The sequence below is a fragment of the Gallus gallus genome, chromosome 7, assembly GCF_016699485.2.
Source record: "Gallus gallus isolate bGalGal1 chromosome 7, bGalGal1.mat.broiler.GRCg7b, whole genome shotgun sequence".
In the NCBI taxonomy this organism is placed as follows: Eukaryota; Metazoa; Chordata; class Aves; order Galliformes; family Phasianidae; genus Gallus; species Gallus gallus.
The window spans coordinates 30765124-30784506 of NC_052538.1; the positions used below are offsets into that span (position 1 = coordinate 30765124).

General features: G+C 44.2%; 1 protein-coding gene across 13 annotated transcripts in view; it reads left to right on the plus strand.

Moving 5' to 3' along the window:
• Positions 1–19383, plus strand: part of THSD7B (thrombospondin type 1 domain containing 7B) — a 481009-nt gene that overhangs the window by 426530 nt on the left and 35096 nt on the right. For 10 of the 13 annotated variants that reach the window (XM_046944125.1, XM_046944124.1, XM_040704262.2 and 7 more), the window contains one exon: positions 13699–13704. The exons of the other annotated variants lie outside the window; for them this stretch is intronic. In XM_046944125.1, coding sequence (XP_046800081.1) covers positions 13699–13704 — 6 coding nt within the window. The remainder of the gene's footprint in view (positions 1–13698; positions 13705–19383) is intronic. 13 annotated transcript variants of the gene reach the window in all.

The window sequence follows — 19383 nt, forward strand, 5'->3', positions numbered from 1 at the left end:
GCGCAGCATACAGAGTAGCTCGAAGGTCTGTAATTGTTATTCTCTTGTCATTAAAATGTTCTAGATCCAGTTCTGCAATACCTCACACTTCTGGGAGCGAGGAGTGATTTTTCTAATAGAATTACAGGGAAGCAATAAAAATGAGAGCAGCTCCAGCTCTGTGAATTTGGCTGATACTCGGCAGAAGCGAGAAGTGCATTCCTATTTTTCCTTCCTCCTGCTTTGGAAGCGCTGTTAGCGTTCATCTCACCCAGCCTGTAATTCTGTTGCTTTCTGTTTCCCCGTATCAGGGCAAAAAAATACTCCATTGTGATTTTCTAAGCTGTGTAAGAGTCAAACGAGCTTGAACTCACAGCTCTCCTTGAAAAGCAGAGTCCCTCAGCTGCTCTGCAGGACTGCTGTAAGGCACAGCAAAGCATCTGTGCATTTCGACTCGCTGAACTCGCCGCTTGGCAATTTGTTGGAGAGAATTTTTACATACAGCTGCCTCTTGCAGGAGTCCCAGCTCTGCCCCTGCTTGGCTGCAGCAGCACATTGAACTCCATACCTGTAGAAGCGTTCCTTAGTGATTATTGTCCTTTCTTGGTGTCATTTTTTTCCTGGTGGTTTCACTGACCTTGTCCAGTGTTGGTACACCACAAGTAATAAGGACACTTCCCCTATATGGGACCTTCAGCGGTCAGTCCCTCTTTCTGCTCCCCTTCCTTCTCCATTTACTAGAAATAATGCTAAATATGGATGATTGATGGCCCTCATTATCTTCCCGGCATGGTGTTTCTCACTTTCAGGATGAACCCAGGGGTGCCACAAGTTAAACAAGAATTAAGCAAAAACTAAGCACCTAATTCACCACTGACATAGGCCTGGCTTCCTATATGTATAGGAACTCCTGTCCCAAGGCTGTGTAGCAACTCCCAACTTCCCCTGATGTCTTACTCAGGTGCAACTGAGAAATGGAGATAGCTGGGTAGTTTGCTCTCCGTGCAATCTTCTGTGTGCATTTTCCAGTGTTGATAGAAGCAACTGCATTGAACTCGTTGTTGATGGCAGCAACGTACAGGACATGTAATGTTTGAGACTGAAGTGCTGAGCATGACAGGGTTAGAAGAAAAGCTGCGCCATCTTGAAAGGAAGTGAATTCTTGTGCGGAATAGCTGCTGCACTGCTAGGTGCCATTATGAAGCCTGGCTTGTTAAAATGGGGAATCGCTTAGCCTGTAGGTTAGTGTAAGCTGGAGGTTACAGGGGAAAAGAGAAGACACTGTGGAGATATTCCCATCACTCCTTAAATCTGTGAGAGCGATAGCCCAGCCTAGGCAACAGAAGGTGGTGGGATGCCTATAGCGAGCCTTACCTAGAATCTAAATTACAGGGTTTTAATACCTCCTGTTTTATTGTTATGATCCATGATCTTATTAGTGCATTTTTAGAATGAATGAAAGCGTCAGACAAGAAGAAGGATAAAGGGTAGGTGGAGAGCCTGAACAGCTGGTAAATGTTCTTTCCTCTTCTTTTTAATCACAATTCTGATGGCTTTCTTTTTCTTCTTGCTTCATTACTTTTAGGAAAATGAAACTGCAAGTTAGCATTAAGCTGATTTTGGAAAGAACTGTCTGTATGCTCCTTCTCTTGTAGAGTTGGCTTGATCTCTGTAATGCAGTTTTTTGCATTAATGCACAAACCTTTTTGTTTACATCTGTCTTCAATACTGAGTTGCAATGCAGCGATCTTGTCTTTAAAGATGTGTCCTTAGAGGGCTTGGCAGTGTTTGTGGCCAAAACTATTTTTTCTGAGCCATTTAGACAGTGGTTTGGGTTTTTTGAAGAAGTACAGTGCAATCTTTACTGGCCAAATGTCTTACCTGTAATGAGAGCAGCTGTGTTTTCTTTTATTTTTTGTATCCTGGGGTTTCTTGTGTTTTTGGCAGAAATGCACATGACAGAATTTATTTTCTTGCATCCAAATGCAGCTCACAGTTATTGGCAACGTACAGAAATTTGGGAATGTATTGAGTAATTACGTCTGAATTCTTTCTTCATAGGCAGTCTGTAGGAAATAAGCTGGATTCTGGGAAGAATCCTCCTGGAGGCATCCAAATACATTTGACCATTTTCTCCTGTGTTAAAATAGGTCAGCGTGATGCCTGGGAAATCAGTGTCCTCCATTAGTGCAAAGGTAAATCTCAGGCAGGTGGCTGCCTGGTGGCTGACCCAGCTGTAATTGCACTGGATGTGCTGCAGTCGTCGGTGGTTCTCTTGTGTGCCTCTCCCACACCATCATCACTACTTCCTTTAACTTTTACTACACAGTGCTGTCAAACTCGAAAATGCTTTTCCTTTTTTTATTCTTTTTTAAATCTCTGAGGGCTAAACTTCTAGCTGGCATTCTGATAGATTTTTTACGGCAGTGCCTACTGAGCACATTCTTGGCAGCAGTTCTCGGTCCCGGCCAACTAGCAGAGCTTGTGGTAGGTGTCTGCTGGAGGCTGCACACAGAGAAGTCCACCCAGGATGGTGAGTTAGCAGTCACAACCAGGTGATGTTTAGTTGAGTTGTTGATCACTGGCTCCTCCATAGGTCGGTGTTTTGGAATCCTTTTCTCCTGCCTCTGGAGTTACAGCACTCGAACCATACTGATGATGCACATGGCTATTTGCATCACAGTCATCTGACACTCGGAGTCATTTGTGAGGCTGGTGTTTTGAACCCGAGTTACTCATACATAGGGAATGCCTTTGCTGTACATAACATTATCTCCATGAGCAGACGGGAGCTTACAATGCTTAGAAAAGCAGCTCTTTGGATATTTGTTCGCCATGCATAGCAGTATTTGTTCTAGATTCTTGCAGTCATTGGGAGAAAGTGTACAGACCACCATCCTTCAGCAGTTAGCTCTGCTCCCCTGAGCGCTGCAGTAGCTGCAGCTGCCTACATAGCTGTTTGCAGCTCAGAAAAAGCAAGGATTTTTGTAAGCCAGCTGCAGCACGACGTCTGGGAGCAAACTGTTAGCTTGGAGGCGATCATTTCTTAAACTGTTCAAGCAGGAGTTCAAGTAGTCATGAGTGGCCACACAAATTCAAACTACGTTTGGTGAAACTTGCTGCTAAAAACTCTTATCCTCAAAGGATCTCTTAAAACGCCATATGAGGGAACACTGAGGTGTAGGGTAGAATGATTCTTTAACCTCTGTACTTCCTGTACCTTCTGGAAATTGGGCACTCAAAGCATCAGATTAATGAATTGTTTTTTTAGCTCTGATTCCAGAAGTGTTTTAGGTTGAATATTAAGGACAAAAGAGCTCTGTACAATGAAATAATATCCCAGGTAACATGATGAAATCACTATAAATAACTGTTTGAAAATAAGACTTTATTATACTGCAAGTAATACTGTATTGAACTAGTTGGAAAGTTATATTGACTTTGTTCAAGAATGTTTTATCTCTGGTGTTTGTGATTCTAAGCTGTGCATTTATTAGCTGTGCTGCTATTGGGAAAATGGACAGCTATATATTCCTCCAGGAAAGGACAGTCATCTAAGATTCAGCACATGACTCTTGGAACAAAACCAATAGAAGAGGGAAAATTAAGTTTCACTGAAAAAGCGAGGTAAAGGATAGAAAAGAAAATATATATGTATGTTATGAGAGGTCACTGAGCACAAAGAGAATCCAGCGACCAGAGATCACCGGTCGAACCCAATAAATTATTCAGGAAGACCTCGATCCCTAGGGATCCTGGGCTGAATTGGCAATTGAGCTCTCCCAGTCCCTGCCTGTGGATGCGAATCAATGCCAGACCACCTGGCTCTTGCTCCCACAAGAACTTCCATGCCCTAAACCTATGAGACTGTATGCTTTGAATAAAGATTTGACATGAGCAAACAGCTTCCTGATACAGCCAAGAATTTGGAGAATCAGAAAGGTTGAGGGAGTTTGAGACGTAGAATCATAGAATCACAGAATCATAAAAGTTGGAAAAGGCCACTAAGACCACCTAGTCCAACCATCAGCCCACTACCCATGCCTACTAAACCACGTCCCTTAGACATATAAAGATGTCTGTAGGGTGAAGTCCCATTGGCACTTAGATTCCCACTACTTAGTACTTCTGAAAGTACAGTGAAAGCTTCTGAGGTGCTTTGGGGCATTTGCATTTTAGCTTCATGCTGTCCTTCATGTGCACGTTAATAAGTATATCCCTACATGTAGCTCTCCTACAGCCAAAGGAGAGCTTGTTCAGGCAAGAGTGGCCTGTCCATGGGTTTCTCCTGGCTTCTACGAAACTCTGCCTCCAGTTTTCTGGAATCCCCACCATGAATCTCTGTGGCAGAGGATCTGGCTGAGGCCAAGTGGTTCAGCCCCTGTACCTCAGCACCAGTTACAGGAAATGCTTCCGTGTTACTGTGCCAAACGGTGCATTGAGGAAGGGATGGGTGATAAATATGAGCACATTTTGGGCAAAATAAATAGGGCGACTCGGTCTATTTTTCAGGCTCTATCATATCATCAGAAACATGCAAAGACGGGAAGTGCTGGAGGGAGATAAGAGACACGTACAAGGTGGCAGTTACGTTGTGGATGATAATCTGTGGGAACCTGAGAGAAGCTGCCGGGTTTAATCTTCTTAGGTCTATCTCAGAGAAGAATAAGAAACAGTTATGCAATATTGAGATACACTGCTCCCGTTTGTGGGGAAGTGTCGATGTTTCATGTTGCCAGTTTCTGTGTCAGCTTGGAGGAGCTGTAGGGAGATGAGAGCAATGAGCAATGTCCAAGGAGCAAAGTGTAGCTGTGGCTGAGGGTCAAGAGCAGTTGTTGAGCTCAGGGAGTGAATGAATATAGAAGTACAGCAGATATACAGCATGGGACCCGTGGGTGTAGCTGGGAGTAATAGGGTGGAATTAAAAGAATGAGGGTGCCAGCTGGCTACAAGGAAAAATCTTCCTAGCTAATCAGCTTGTACAACAGTGCTGAGGGAACAATTGAAATGGGCGCAGACTAGTTCTTCCTTCAGGTGTTTCTGAAGTTCATTAGGTCTGCCTGAAGGTGTCCTTGCTCCCTCCTGACACTGTGCCTGTGCTTTGCAGCGTGGCATCCTGTTGAGATGGCTGAAGTAGCACTGAGTATGTTTGCAGTGCAGTGCTATCTATGGAGGTGCAGTCAGGTTGCATCAGAGATGGCTGCAACCAGCGCAGATACAAATGCAGCTTTGCAAAGAAAGCAATCCAAAAGAATCAACGTGATGGAAAATAATCTGAATGCTTACTATCAAATTGCTTTGGGAAAAACAAGAAAGATAAACTAAGCATTCAGTCTGAGAGGCTAATTCCCAACAAAACATGCATTCTTATCATTAGAATTGTTTAAAATGTCAGTTATAAGTAGATACGTTATAAAGAAGTCTGACTATGTACTACTGCTTACAGCAGAGATAAGCTTATCTTACTGACTTCTGGTTTGTTTTCCCTATTTTGGAGTTCCCATTACATACAACTCTGCTGGAGACCACCAGGGTCTTCCCTCAGTACCTAACCTCATTTTCTTTAAGCCTCCCATAATTCTTCCCTGAGGAAAGATGCTGTGGCATTTAACCCCATCCTCAGAACGTCTTAAAAGCACAGCCATTAAAATTACGTCAGTATTGAAATTTGGTCTGCCCCAGTCCTCCCACTGGTGACGTGTCTTGCTGCTGTCAGAGGTGCAAACAACTTGAAGACTGTGATGTTGTGAAAGCGTCTTTTCCAGTAGGCATGGAGGAGAATCAAGGCCCCTGTCTCTCAGGTTGGCTGTGTGAACTGCCAACAGCTTGTCTGTGTCCATGACCTGGTCTCCTTGTGCTCCCACTGGCTTGGATGTGGCAACAGCTCCAGGTTGCTGTCTTAATAAGTGTACAGGGTAGTCAGTGGGACAGGGAGCCATGGATGTCATAGGTTGGGATAATGGTGTTGGCTGTTCATTGCGAATGTCCCAAGGCTGATTCTGCTGACAGTGGCTTTATACTCGTGTATGTTTTGTGAAATGAAACCCTTAGATAGAAGGGGTCAGAGTCAACACCAGTATTGTTTTCTGAAATACAGCAGAGAGGGAGAGAAATCCCCTCAGATACTTTTCTCAAGGACACAGAGGGCAGCATCCCTCCAAAAGCACACTGCTGCAGTCCCCAGCTGGGGCACAGCTCACACGAGTCTGGGCTGGGTCAGCATCACTGGTGTCCAGTGCCTGCCTGACTTTGAAGGTCAGCTGCTGTCCTTGACAAGCATTATTCATGCAATTTAAAGGAAGGACACATCACCTCAGGCTTGCCGTCTTTTGATTTTATTAAGAAAAATGTTTCCATGTCTAGATACACATAAGCACAAACATCAGTTACTCAGTTGATTGGTTTTCTTCATCTCCACGGTGCTCCAGAGGGAATTTGTTCAGCACTTTCCACTGTCGATATAATAGAAGGTAACAGAAGGTAGCTTGATTATTCCATGTGAAATAATTATTCCTTTATTATTTATGCTAAGTGGGTTGGATTTTTCAGGGATCTGTACCCATTTGAAGCAATGTGGTACATGTCTGTCCAATGCAGCCTAGCCCTGTCAACATTTGGCCATTAAAAATAGCATTTGCAAACTGCCTGATGCCAAAAGGAATTTAATGCCACACATAAGTATTCTGAAATGCAACTTTGAGCGAGCAGTTACTTCCCTCACCGCCTTGCATCATTTCTAAGTTATTTATCAGTCTAAATGAAAAGGCAGTGAAATGCTGTGAACTGTTTCCCAATTTGACATGCTCCAGGAGGGTTGGATTGAGCATGGGTCAGCCAAAAGCAGCAGTGGAGTGCTTACGGCTGGCCACGTGCTGCTGTGAGAGCCTGGTGGATACAATGGTGGAGCTTCACCCCAGCACCTAAGTGGCAAAGACTTCAAAAATGATGGGGATAGGGAGGCCCTGGGGCCCTGTCCCAGAGGCCAGCAATAAATCCAGGAGTGGTTGGCTCCACCCAAGGCAACGCAAGGACCTGAAAGCCTCTACTCGGATGGGAGAGCCCCACTTGCGTTTGTAAGGATGCCATTACCCACTCTGGAGTTACAGGTGAGAAACAACAGAAGTCATTGATGAGCAGATGCAGCCAAGAGAGTGTTTGCTTAACTTCAACAATTCTTTTTCTGTTTTCTTTCTCCATCCTGCATGTTAATGGCAACATCATGACTTACCTGGAAAGTTTTTTCTCTTTGCTCAATTGCAGCTCCTGTCTTGGTAGCAATTTAGTAGCTAGAGCTAATGCAGTAAAGAAAATATTGTCTTCTTTGTGAGCTCAGTATTTATGGGATGATACATGGACTGTCTGAACTCCCACGTGCTTCTGTTCCATATTTAGAACAATTTTTTTGACAGCCTCACAAAAGGCATGCAGAATTCACACAGACATACTACAGCCCTTTGCCTTTAATGTTTGGTTTGTATGATAGGTGTGTAGTTAACAAATGTGGTTAACAGTGATTAATGTGTGATTTAGAAGTTCTCTATGGAGCTCCTCATTCAGAAGTGCTAAGGCCTGAGTTAGACCATGATGATGCTGGTGATGTGTTCTGACATCCTGTACAGCAGCTCCTGGCCTTGTGGTAGATCCCTGCCTACCTATTGAGTTGTAGAAAGGCATCCCACCTTGGCTCACACTTCAGCTGAAGGAGAATTTTTCCTTGGATAAGCTGATCCAGTAATTAATTTCCTTCATGCTTAAGAAGGTCCCCTTTTTTGTAACTTGAATATGAATTTGTCTAACTGCAGCCTTGGGAATATATATCTGCTAGCTTTAAAGGACCTTTTCTGAGGTACATCTTTCCTGTAAATGCCCCAAAATGATCATGTTTCCTATTTGTCACCTCTCACCTGAACCAAAAGTGTAGGCTTCTTCAGTTTCTTGCTGTAAGGCAACTTTTTCAGACCTCAAATTGTTTTTCTGGTTTTAATTTAACCACTCTGTCGTTATTAGTGCTCCTTTTACAATGAGGAGCTGTGACTGTTGGCAGTGTTATAACAGCGCTGTTAAATATATCATGTAATGGTAATCTCACTGATCTGTTTCTGTATGAGGTAGAATAGTCACTGGCTTCCAAAACGCAGTCTGGCAGCCTGATTTAGTCAAGGCAACAGCGAGTTAGCCAGCACTGAAACCATACATACATGATTACAAGCTGCTGGTAGATCTTTAAAGCTAGCTCTGCTGTGACACAGCAGTGTTATTTCTTTGTGTGACTCAGCATTGCTATTTTATCTGACAGTGATACCGTGCTTTGTTGGCAGACCTGCCATTGTATAGATTGCCATTAATTACACTGGTGTTTTAATTATTTACCTATAGAGCAACAGTGGAAATGCCACAACTCGCTGCGTCAGTTTGATTCTGGTCTCACTAATCTTACTGTCATCTGCTGGCTCCCAGCTGTTCCTTCAAGTTAGAAAGACAGAATCATGGAATTTGAGTTGGAAGGGACCCTTAGAAGTCATCTAGTTCAACTCCCCTGCAACGAACAGGGAGAGCTACAGCTCAGTCAGGTTGCTCAGAGCTTTGTCCAGCCTGACCTTGAATGTCTCCAGGGATGGGACTTCCACCACCTCTCAGGACAACCTATTCCAGTGCTTCACTACCTGTATCATAAAAAACTTTTTTTCTTTATATCTGGTCTAAATCTCCTGTTTTAGTGTGAAACCATTTTTCATTGTCCAATCACAACAGAGCCTGCTAAAGTGTCTGTCCCCTTCTTTCTTACAGCTCACCTTTAGATACTGAAAATCCACTCTCAGGGCTCCTTGGAGCCTTCTCTTCTCCAGGCCGAACAGCCCTAGTGCTCAGCCTGTCCTCACAGGGCAGGTATTCCGTCCCTTGGATCATTTTTATGGCCTTCTGGATGTGCTCCAACAGATCCGTGTCTCTCTGCATCTGAACACAGCACTGCAGATGAGGTCTCACCACCACAGAGTAGAAGAACAGGATCCCCTCCCTTGCCCTGCTGGCCATGCTTCATTTGATGCAGCCCAGGTTACAGTTGGCTTTGTGGGTTGTGACAGCTCACATTGCTGGCTCACATCCAGCTTCCCTCCACCAGAACCCCAAGTCCTTCTTGGCAGGGCTCTACCCTTTTGTCCTCCAGCTTGTGCTGATGGTTGCCATGACCTGGGTGCACAGCCTTGCCTTTAGCTTAGCTGAACCTCGTGCGGTTCTCCTGGATCCGCTTCTCAGACCTGTCTAGGTCTCTCTGGATGGCATCCCATCCCTTGGGTGATATCCACAAACTTGCTGTCAGTGTCATCGATAAAGATAGTAAAGAGCATTAGTCCCAGTACTGACCCCCTAAAGGGCACCACTCATCACTGATCTCCATCCAGACATGGAGCCATTGACTCTCTGGGTTTTATCCCGCAGCCAGTTCTTCATCCACTGAACAGTCCTCCCATCAAATCCATATATTTCCAATTTGTAGAGAAAGATTTGTGGGTGCACACATCTGGACGTGGTTAGTGAGCTGAGCCCATGCCATAGCTGAATATAAGTTCAGGGTTTTGTCTTTTAAAAACAAACAAACAAAAAAACCAATTATAGAACATTCTCTTTATGGGTCTAAACAATTTCTGGATCCTGTGCAGGGGCCAGTAGTTTCTTATTCTGTATCTCCACTATTAAGTCCTCAGGCTTTTATAGACCTAATTCTGTGGTTCTCCATCAGCCTATTTTTTCAGTACATACCTCCAGTTTGAAAAGCACATTTTGAATTCTCTTATTCTCTGATCGCTGCCTTGCTGTCCCTCTCACCTCAGCAGCATCTGCAGAGTCAGTAGGAATCATTTTCAATCCATCAGCCCTAAATTAATGAAAACACAAAGAGACTGGATGCAGAATGTAAAGCTCTGAGGAGCCATGCATGAGACTTCTTGCTTGTTTTACACTACTAACCATTCTGAGCATGATTTTCCAACGTATTTTGTACTTATCAAGTATTAGATTCGTCCAGACCATATTTCCTTAGCCTGCGAGATAGTGTCAAAAGACTTTCTAAAGTCACTGTAATATCTGCCATTTCATCCCTATCCACAGCATCTGTTCCTGCTACAGAAGAACATCAGAATGAATTCACACAGTTTTTCTTCTCAAGCCCATGCTGCCTGCTGCTAGTCTCCTTGTTATTTTCTGTTGCTCTTATATAATGTCTGTATGAAAATATTCTTCCAAGAGTAAAAGTTTTTCTGTCTGCTATGCAGTTCACTGTGTTTTTCCCCCTCTCCTCCTCCAGCTTTCTCACATTGCATCTTCTGAGGAATCCTGTGCAATCACATCTCCATCATTCCTAAGTAGCTCATTGATCCGTATGTTATTTTGAGTCTCTTCAAGTTTGCTGTCCTTGCTGGCCAAACTTTCTGAGCCGGTGTCCATCTTAAAGAGCTTGTCTCATCCTTCTTTCCCCTCCCTCCTTTGGTGATCTTCCATTTACTACTATCCTCTGTACTGAATATTGCCTAATTTGGGGTTGAACATTCTCTGTGTGGCTTCTGCAACAGGTAACAGCAGACCCCTTTTCTTTGACTCTCCCGTTCCTTTCAGCTCTGCCACTCAACTTCAGTTACTATCACCCTCAGCTACATAGGCTGAGTGAATACTTTTCTTTAGGCCATTTGCATGGTCTTTAAACTGCTGTTTCCTCTAGCTTACACCACATACTATTTGCTCTGTTGCATTATTTACTTCTGTAAGAGGTTTTAGGTGGATTGGTTTTTGTGTATGACACACTGAAGCACAGCTATGTTGTGTAGGCTTGATGTACGTTTGCCTTCTACTTTCCCTTTTGCTTACTGTGTTGGGGAAGAGCCTTTTTCTCTGTTATTTCCAGAGTCATGGATGCATAGAGGTAGTGCTCTGGGAACGGCAGAGGTGCCAGACCTGCTGAGTCACTTGTGCTCTGATGTAACCTTCCTGAACACTGCAGCCCTATGGAACAGGGCTTGGGGCTCTGCTGGTGATTATTACTGGGGCCATTGCCACCAGTGGGTACACATAGAGAGCTCTGTTTTATGGTGAAGTGTCAATATTCAGATACAAGTTCATTCTTTAAAAACAAAACACAAAGAAAACAAATAGTTGCTAGATCTTGATGTTTGCAGAGCATAGTTGTGTATTTATTTAGCATTCGGCAATCATATGTGGACAGATTTGTTGTAAAGATGTCTATTTGTTCTTCTCATTAACTAACACTATATATAGTGTTATATATCACTGATGCACGTTTTAAATAAATAGGTGCTGCAGCAAAAGTTCACCATGATTGGTATTTATTTTTTTTCTTTCTGAACACGATACTGGTGTACCTTTGAACATTCAGATGGTTTATGCTTGCTCCAGCATGACCCACAACAGGAGCAGCCAGTAGAAGACTCTCCATTGATTCCTGTGGATTTGTATATGTTATATGCAAATACTTAACCTCAAAATACAGGTCGATGGTAGAAATGCAGGAATCTGAAATACATATATTCTCTGATGTGAAGGAAAGATATGGAAATGCTGAAGAAAGATACCATAACCAGAGACACGCTCGTTGCCCTACAAGGAGTGGCTAGCAAGCGCTCTGTTGCTATCTTTTGGCTCCAGGGACAGCGTATGTACATTCTGGTGTCTGAAGTAGATTGGGTAGGATTTAAGGGGAATTTTTAGTTTAATGATGGATGTCCTTGCTGGGGAGTGGTCTCAGGTAGATCAGAATTCTCTCTGCAGCACATCACTCTTCTAGAATGCATGCATTTTGTAAATAGAACCTGGCTCTTCAGTGTCTGTGTCTACTCTGTCTGAATCTGCCTACAAGAAACATCAGAAGACCCCACAACCCTGTCAGATCTCAGCAATTGCAGGACGTCTGAGTCTGCAGCGCTGTGACTGTGGCTGCCTTCATCTGTGCAGCAGCCTGACTTCAGCTTGCTTGTCAGGAGGGTGGCCTCTTACCAGCCATGCCAGGAGCTTCGCACCACCTGTAATTAGACAGAGAAAACTGCTCAAGTTAACGCTGCATCGAAACGCAGCGCTAACATCCGCCTGTCTCTGCAGTAAGACAGCCACCATAAATATGCGATGCAACAGGCTGTCAGGTATCCTGGCTTCGGGAGCAACTGGCTGCTCTAAGAAGAAATTTCCAGGCCCTGTTATTAATCAGGCTGTGAGTGATCTGCAGCCCTAGGATCCGTCACGCATCGATCAGCTCCGTCCTGCTCTCCCCGTGAGCGACTGTTTCCGGCTCTGTCTCGATGGTGATGAGGAGCAATCAGCCCGGCTGCTGAGTGAGGCTGAGGGGAGAATGACAGCCGTATCCTAATGAAACAGTAAGGGTAGGAGCTGGTCTGCACTGCTGCTTTTGCAGGACCCTGAAGCGGGGCGGTTTGTGGCTGTGAGTGTGGGCAGCCCCCGGAGCACTCTGCAGTTGTCTCCAATTTGAGCCGTCGATGCGGTCACGTGGAAGCGTTTCAGAAAACATAGATGACTTTCAGCTGTCTGACACTTCCCAATCTCTTCTGTTTCTTGCCTATAGGGCTATCAATCATTCTGTTCTTTGCGGCTAAGCGGTTTTAAATCTCCTGTGAAAAAAACTTGTGTCAGTCCAGTGTAAGGACAAGTGGCTGCTCTGCAACGCTAATTCAGTCTTGCTTAAGACGTGAAAATAAACTGGTCAAATATCAATTTGAAGCTTCTAGACCTTGAAATGATTTAAAATCTCTTTTAAGAGAAAGACCAGGGCTGAAACTTTGTCTCCGAGGCATCGTTTTTAACTTAGCAGTAAGCTCTGATGATCTTTTCTTTAAATTGCCTATTGTAGAGATGCCTGCAAAGAAAGTGCTTCTTTGGGACTGTTTGTGTTTAGCAGCAGCGCTTATTTCATTTCATGTGACAGATGACTCGGCTTTTCAATCAGGCAATGGCTCGTTCGGTCCCATCGGGGCAGGGTTTGACCTGCAGAAGGGCTCTGCTTTGGCAGGACAGAGGCAGTGGGCGATGCTCGGGACGCTCATCTCCTCCACGCAGCTGTCCTTTTCAGTTGGATGTGTACACGCTGAGCGCCCGCGCTATTGAATTTTTATCATTTAATTATTTTTCCTTAATGAAACCTACTCCGAGATATCGATAGCATTCATGGATATCAGTCGCAGCCGATGGCGCACAGCTGGCGGGGCTCTGCGCTCCACAGCACATCCACAGGCTTCGCAGGGATGGTGCCACCCAATCAAGATTTAAATGTCTGAAAGCCTTGAATATCTGTTGTGATTGATATCCTGTAATTGGGGGCGAGGGGGGGGGGGTTCTGAGCAGATTCCAAGTTAAGCTTCATAGATTTATTTTTCTCCTAAGGCTCTGATTTTGAGACACGGAGGGATTCCAGAGGATGGCTGGGTGAGGCTGAATGAACTGCTCCGTTGCTCACCATAGCCATGCTTTCATTCACTCGCAAATAAGTGCCTGATTTCTACTTGAGGGATTTTTTTTTTTCTTTGCTGAAAGATGGGGAAATCGAAGGATGGAATGCAACCTTACATTGTAACAGTTCTATTTTAAGCAGATATTCTGCTTTTTTTTTAATCTCTGTATTATCGTACAGCAGCTCAACTAATGAATATGTAATTTTCTTTCCTTTCTGCTTGTCACGCCCTGCTAACATGGACATCTACGAAGGCTCAGGTTGGTGTTGCAATCTGTCTTCATCTTATCTGATTGTTCTCATTTAGTAAAAAGGGGCTTCGATGTTGTTCTGCATCAATCAGCTTTTTTCCCTTCCTCTCTTTAAAACTGGATCCAACATTATTACCGCATTACAGATTCATCCACAGAGGTGCCACGTTCATTTGTTACCCCTGAAACTATCCTCCAGCTTCAGCAGAATGTGCTGTTTCAAAAACGCAGGACATTGATTTATTTATATCTACTTAAATTTGCTCTGCTTGCCTTGCTTTGTGACAGGGAGACAGCAGAAGCTGCAATACTTACAGCTTCTGGAATCAGCAAAATAAAGCAGCACCACTCTTACTAATGAGTTTCTGCCTTGGTTTAGACCCCTGTGTTTGACAACACAGTACAGTATCCTTTGTTAATATCTTGTTTACATTCAGTATTTTCTTGGTATCGAAGCAATATAATTAAGATAAAAAGCAAAGCCACAGGAAGTGGCCCCTCGTATTAGCCTATGCCCCATTCCCACGTTAACATCTCAGTTCTGGAGGTATAATTCTGAGATTAAATTGTCTTTCCTGAGTATTTCAGGTAGAGACACCCAGTGCCTGCAAGGTCATCCACAGTGCCGAGCTCTGCTGCTCAGCCTGAGGACTGTGGGGACAGTAAAACCTCGGGTGCTCCTCGTTGTTTATCCATCCTCCCACTCTCTACCTAATTAGTCCCACAGTAAATACCAACACCTGCATGTTCAGACCTGCCAGCCTTGTGCAGTGTGGGGTTCAAGTGGCATCTCAGGGGACTGGGATGCTGTTGGGGTGGGGAGCTGCCCCTCCTCACAGGGCTGGCAGTGTTCTGAGCCTCCCAGCTTCTAGCCAGGATTAACTGAGGTGGACAACTGCCCACAGAATGCATGTTTTCTCCCATATTTTCTCACATTTAATTACACAAACTTCTTGCTGTAATCTCTGGGAAGAGGCACTCGTGCTTCACCATGTTACATCTCAGTGTTCTTAGTGCCTGCATGAATAGGGTAAAAACACTTAGTAATAGTAAATATGAATTACTAAACCTTGCTGAGCAACTTGTTAGTTCTGTAGGTATTTGCTGCAATGACGGCGGTTCAGCAGAGCTTACTTCAATTAACTTTTTAAACAGGACATTTTCCATTCGTTACGCTTAGGAATTTGAAGTACAGCGGTGTCTGTCTTTGCATATTTAATCATCCATTAGAAGAAAATAAGTGACTTAGTAGGAGGCCAAGCATTCCTACAGAAGTGCAACAACAGACTAGATACAGCAGAGGCATGTAAAGGCCATGGTGAGGGGATGTGGAGCATCCAGATGTCTTTATAGCAAAAGTGCTCTGCTGCTTTCTGAATGTCTCTCCTCTTTTATTGTGCCTCGTTTTACAGCCAGAGTTTTGCACTGCTTCTTTTTCTGATGGTTCCATCCTGAAATGTCTTTATCTGAACAGTTCAGTATCTGATTTCAAGCTGTCATCTTGTTAGTGCAAGAAATAGGGCATTTCCAGCTGCAGTCCCCTGTTCCCTGGGGGCTTCCTCTCCAGCCTCTAATAAATCACTTAATTCTTCACCCTCACTTTTCTCATGTGTGAATTAAGATTAAAGTTGAGCTGTTTTGAGGGTTGGGTTATAAATAGATAATCAAGAGCTAGGGAAACTTCAGAGGATTCGTGATTGTTTTTACCCATCCTACTCACTGAAAACCCATCATTTTTTGGTACTGTTTTTGAAGGCTGTCACCGTGGCCAGTCATTTAAAGTAATGCTGAAGTGCCTGTTTCTGTAGGAGCTTCTAAATGTGAGCCTGGGAATGAATACTTCTTTCTGTCTTTCTATGAGCAGTTATTGCCCTGACTTGCAATTCATGTATTCTACTTAGATGTTAGAATAAAATCAATCCCGTCCTTTTGTCAGCTGCAAACCAACAAACCAGTTTCAGGTTTTCCGTAACCTTGCTTCAACACCAGTGAAGGCTTATCGCAACCTTATGGAAGTTCTAATTGATTTCTTTTTTTCCTTACCACAAAGGAAGTCAGAAACACTCACCCCTTTGGCTCACATACAAATGGAAACTAAAAGCACTGAATTTTCTTCACAACGATTTTGGCATTTCTATAGACTGTGACAGGCACACAGTTTCAGGAATCCCCATATTTTCAGTAGTTGAAACATTTGCTTATCTTTGCAAACTTCCGTGCTGTAAGTTGTTCTTAAGCAATGTCTTCTGAGGTTGGTGGCTGCTTGCAGAGTTCAACCCCCCCCAAGGCAAGCGTTCATCACTGAAACAGATGCTTTGCAAAATCCAAATTGCTTAAAAATCAATTGTCAAATGGGTTTTCGTGCTGATGAAAGTTAGCATATTTCTAACTATTGTGATCAATGCGCAAACTAGAATGAATTAAAATCAATTGCATTTTAAAGAGAACTATTTAATGTTAAAATTTTAATGAGGTCATTTCCGTGATGTACTGTTTGTTGATGTGCAAGTACTTCTCCTTCTGACACACAGCTAGTTTGGTAAGGCTTTTAAATGTGTGCTTAGATCTGCCAAATCAGACATGCGCTTAAGTAATTAACAAAGCATGTACTTCATTTTGAAGTCAGTTTTAAAGAATTAAGTAAAATGAACTCATTATTAGGAAGTGTCTGCCGTGGATTAAATGGAACACGAAGGCAGTATTAGGCTGTGCAGAAATTATTCAGGTCGTACCTGGGTGGAATATCACCTACCCCACCAGAAAAAGACATTTGGATGAACAAGGTGGAGGCAACGTGGAGGTCAGATGTGTGCAGGTGATTGTAATAGGGGGATGCCTCCGTGGCTGTGATGCCCACTGTGCTCTGGGTCCACGTGTGTCAGGCTGCCTGCAGGAGAAGCGCTGGCTGCAGCCCAGGTGTCGTCAAGTCACGGCCCTGAGCTGTAAGTCGAGGAGAGTCGTTTGCACATGCTGACATCTCAGTGCTGCTGCCTCTTGAAGTTTCAGTATTCAGGAGATAGAGAAATGGCCGTGCAAAAAGTACTAAAAGTGGGCAAATTGCTGGCAAGCCTCAGTAGGAGCGTTTTTAATATCTACATTTGAATTTCATTACCAAGAAGCGTCTTTCCAAACCAGAGAAAATCAACTCTCTTTTCTACATGAGTTTTTTTTAGCCCTTACAGGGTTTTAGTACTATCCGTGGTGGTCTCTGTTGCTCAAAAATAGGTTGTTATTTCTTCGGTTCAGGCTGTTTCAATGTATTAGATCTAATGTAACCTTGGTGTAAGGGCAGTGATGTGAAATGGACTTACGTTAGCAACGAGTTTAGCCCATTTTTATTAGAAATGAATAGCACAGAGGTAGTCCTCAGTGTCTCAGGCAACTGCTACAGCGATCAGTTTGGTTGTTCTAATATAATAAGCAGATATTGACTTTAGTTGAGGTGAACACTGAGATTTACTGTCTAGAAAACTAAAATATTGACTGAGGGAAAACCGGAGTCAATATTTACCTTGAGGGACAATAAATCTTGATGTTCACTGGAATATGAAGTCGCTGTGATTTTCAGAAGTGTTGAACCTTGTTCCAGTTTAAGCTGCAGGTGCTCATCAGGAAAGCTACCCGAAATATAGCTAGGAATTTCTTGTAGCAAACCACATCGGTTTGGCAAGTGCACTTTTTCCTTTGGGAGGTCATCGTTATTACTGACCTACATTTGAGTACGTAAATTTCAGGGTGCTGTGAATTACATAGAAGCTCTCTGGCGGTTAGATGTTTGGACCTGTCATTAAAAGGTAAGTATCAGCTATTAAGAAAAAAAGAAATAGATTAGCAATAGATACATACAAGTGCTAATTTCTGCATGTTGCGCAGGTGTAAAGCTTCAAGGTACTTTTGGAACGTTTGGGTGTTGTGTTGAGGGACATGGTTTAATGAGAACCATTGGTGATGGGTGAATGGTTGGACTGGATGATCCTGTGGGTCTTTTCCAACCTTAGCAATTCTGTGATTCTATGATTCTATGAACTTAGGGTTTGCGTTGGAGTGGATGAGAACTGGCTTTTTTTTTTTTTCAGAGCAAACCTATAGTGGTTTGTCTCCTAAAAAGCAATTTCTATCATTCTTACCCTTAATTCCTTTGGACCATGCCTATCAACTTGATTTGAGGACTCAGGTGTTAATATATCTCAAATTAGTCATGGTTACAGAGAGTGATACAGCGAGCAGCGCCAAGACCCCTCTGCCCATCCCTCGATCTTGTTCTAGCTTCTGTCCTTCAGGAGATGCAGTGTGGCCATGCAGCTCTGCACCGCTGTTGGATGTTCACTCGTAAGGCTTTTCTAAGTGCATTGCATAGTGGGTTCGTGTAAGTTTGGCAATGGTGAGCATTAAGTGGGTTGTTTTCCCAGGAACCATTGTGTTTGTGCTTGGGAAGAGGAGTGGTGTACACCCCAGCCTGTTGGCCTGAGCCTATCAACTTGAGTCCAAGAGAGGTCCACAGGAAGGATGCAAAGGATCAAGGTGTGTGAGGAGAGGCTGAGGTCCCTGGGTTTGTTGGGCCCAGAGAGAAGAGGCTGAGGGGAGGCCTCATGGCGGCTGCAGCTCTCCCAGGGAGCTCTGCTCTCTGGTGACAGTGACAGGACATCCGGAGAGGCTCAGGTGGGGGTTAGGGTAAGGTTCTGCATTGGAGCGTGGTTTGATGGGAGTCCTAGCTTTACATGGATGTAAGGAGCAGCTCAGCTGCAGACTGCCATGTTTGTGGGCTCCTTGGGGCCAACACATGGAGCAGGAGCCACAGGGTTTGAGTTGGTTCTTCGGGCACTGCTGATACTGTGTGGCTGGTGCTGTGTGCCATTGTCCACGTGTGTGCCCTGCTCAGCTCGCACAAAGCTGCAGCTGTCTCCAGGCAGAGAGACTGATGAGGCTCCACATGCGGTCACACAGGCTTGACACGACTAGGCACTAGAATACAAATGCTGTATTAACAGCTTTATTATTGCAGCCCTGCCTGCTTTCCAAGAGAGTGCATTTGAAGTATCACTTCACATCATTGCTAACTGTGTATTGTCTTTTTGTTTTGCCTGCATGTTTCCTCACGTGGGTTTTAGTTCATGTGGCATTCCGTCCCTTCCCAAACCCTGCTGGTTTTCTTATACAAAAATGTACCATGTGTGGCAAATACCACACGTTTTGACCACGAAAATACAAGCGTGGTAAATTCCTGACATTAGTGCTCTACTCTCTGCAAATGGGCTGCATGGGTTTTCCACATTTAACTGACTGTAAAGCCAGGAGATGAGAGGTGACTGTGCTCACGTGGCAGCAGTGCCAAGCCCTTGGTCTGGCCTGGTGCAGGAGCAGCTGTTGCTCACTCCTCGCTGTGGGCTGGGTGCTGAGATGCTCGTGGTGTTTGCATTCTGGTGTCACGTTCTTTATCTCCACTACTTAGTATTAATTGGAGTATGGAGAAGTTAAGTCCCTAATGCCACTGTTTCTGCCAGTCATTTCCTAGTGCGTCTCTGGCTCCCAGCTCCCCCGTGGCAGCAGCATGCACAGGTTGGCTCTGGGGAAGCACACTGCCTACCTCGGTTCCTGTGGCAGTGCTTCTGCCAGCCTGGCACCCCAGTGGGGCTGGCATGACGGTGTGGGGAATGGGACACTGTGGGATCCAAAGGCAGAGGTGTCTGC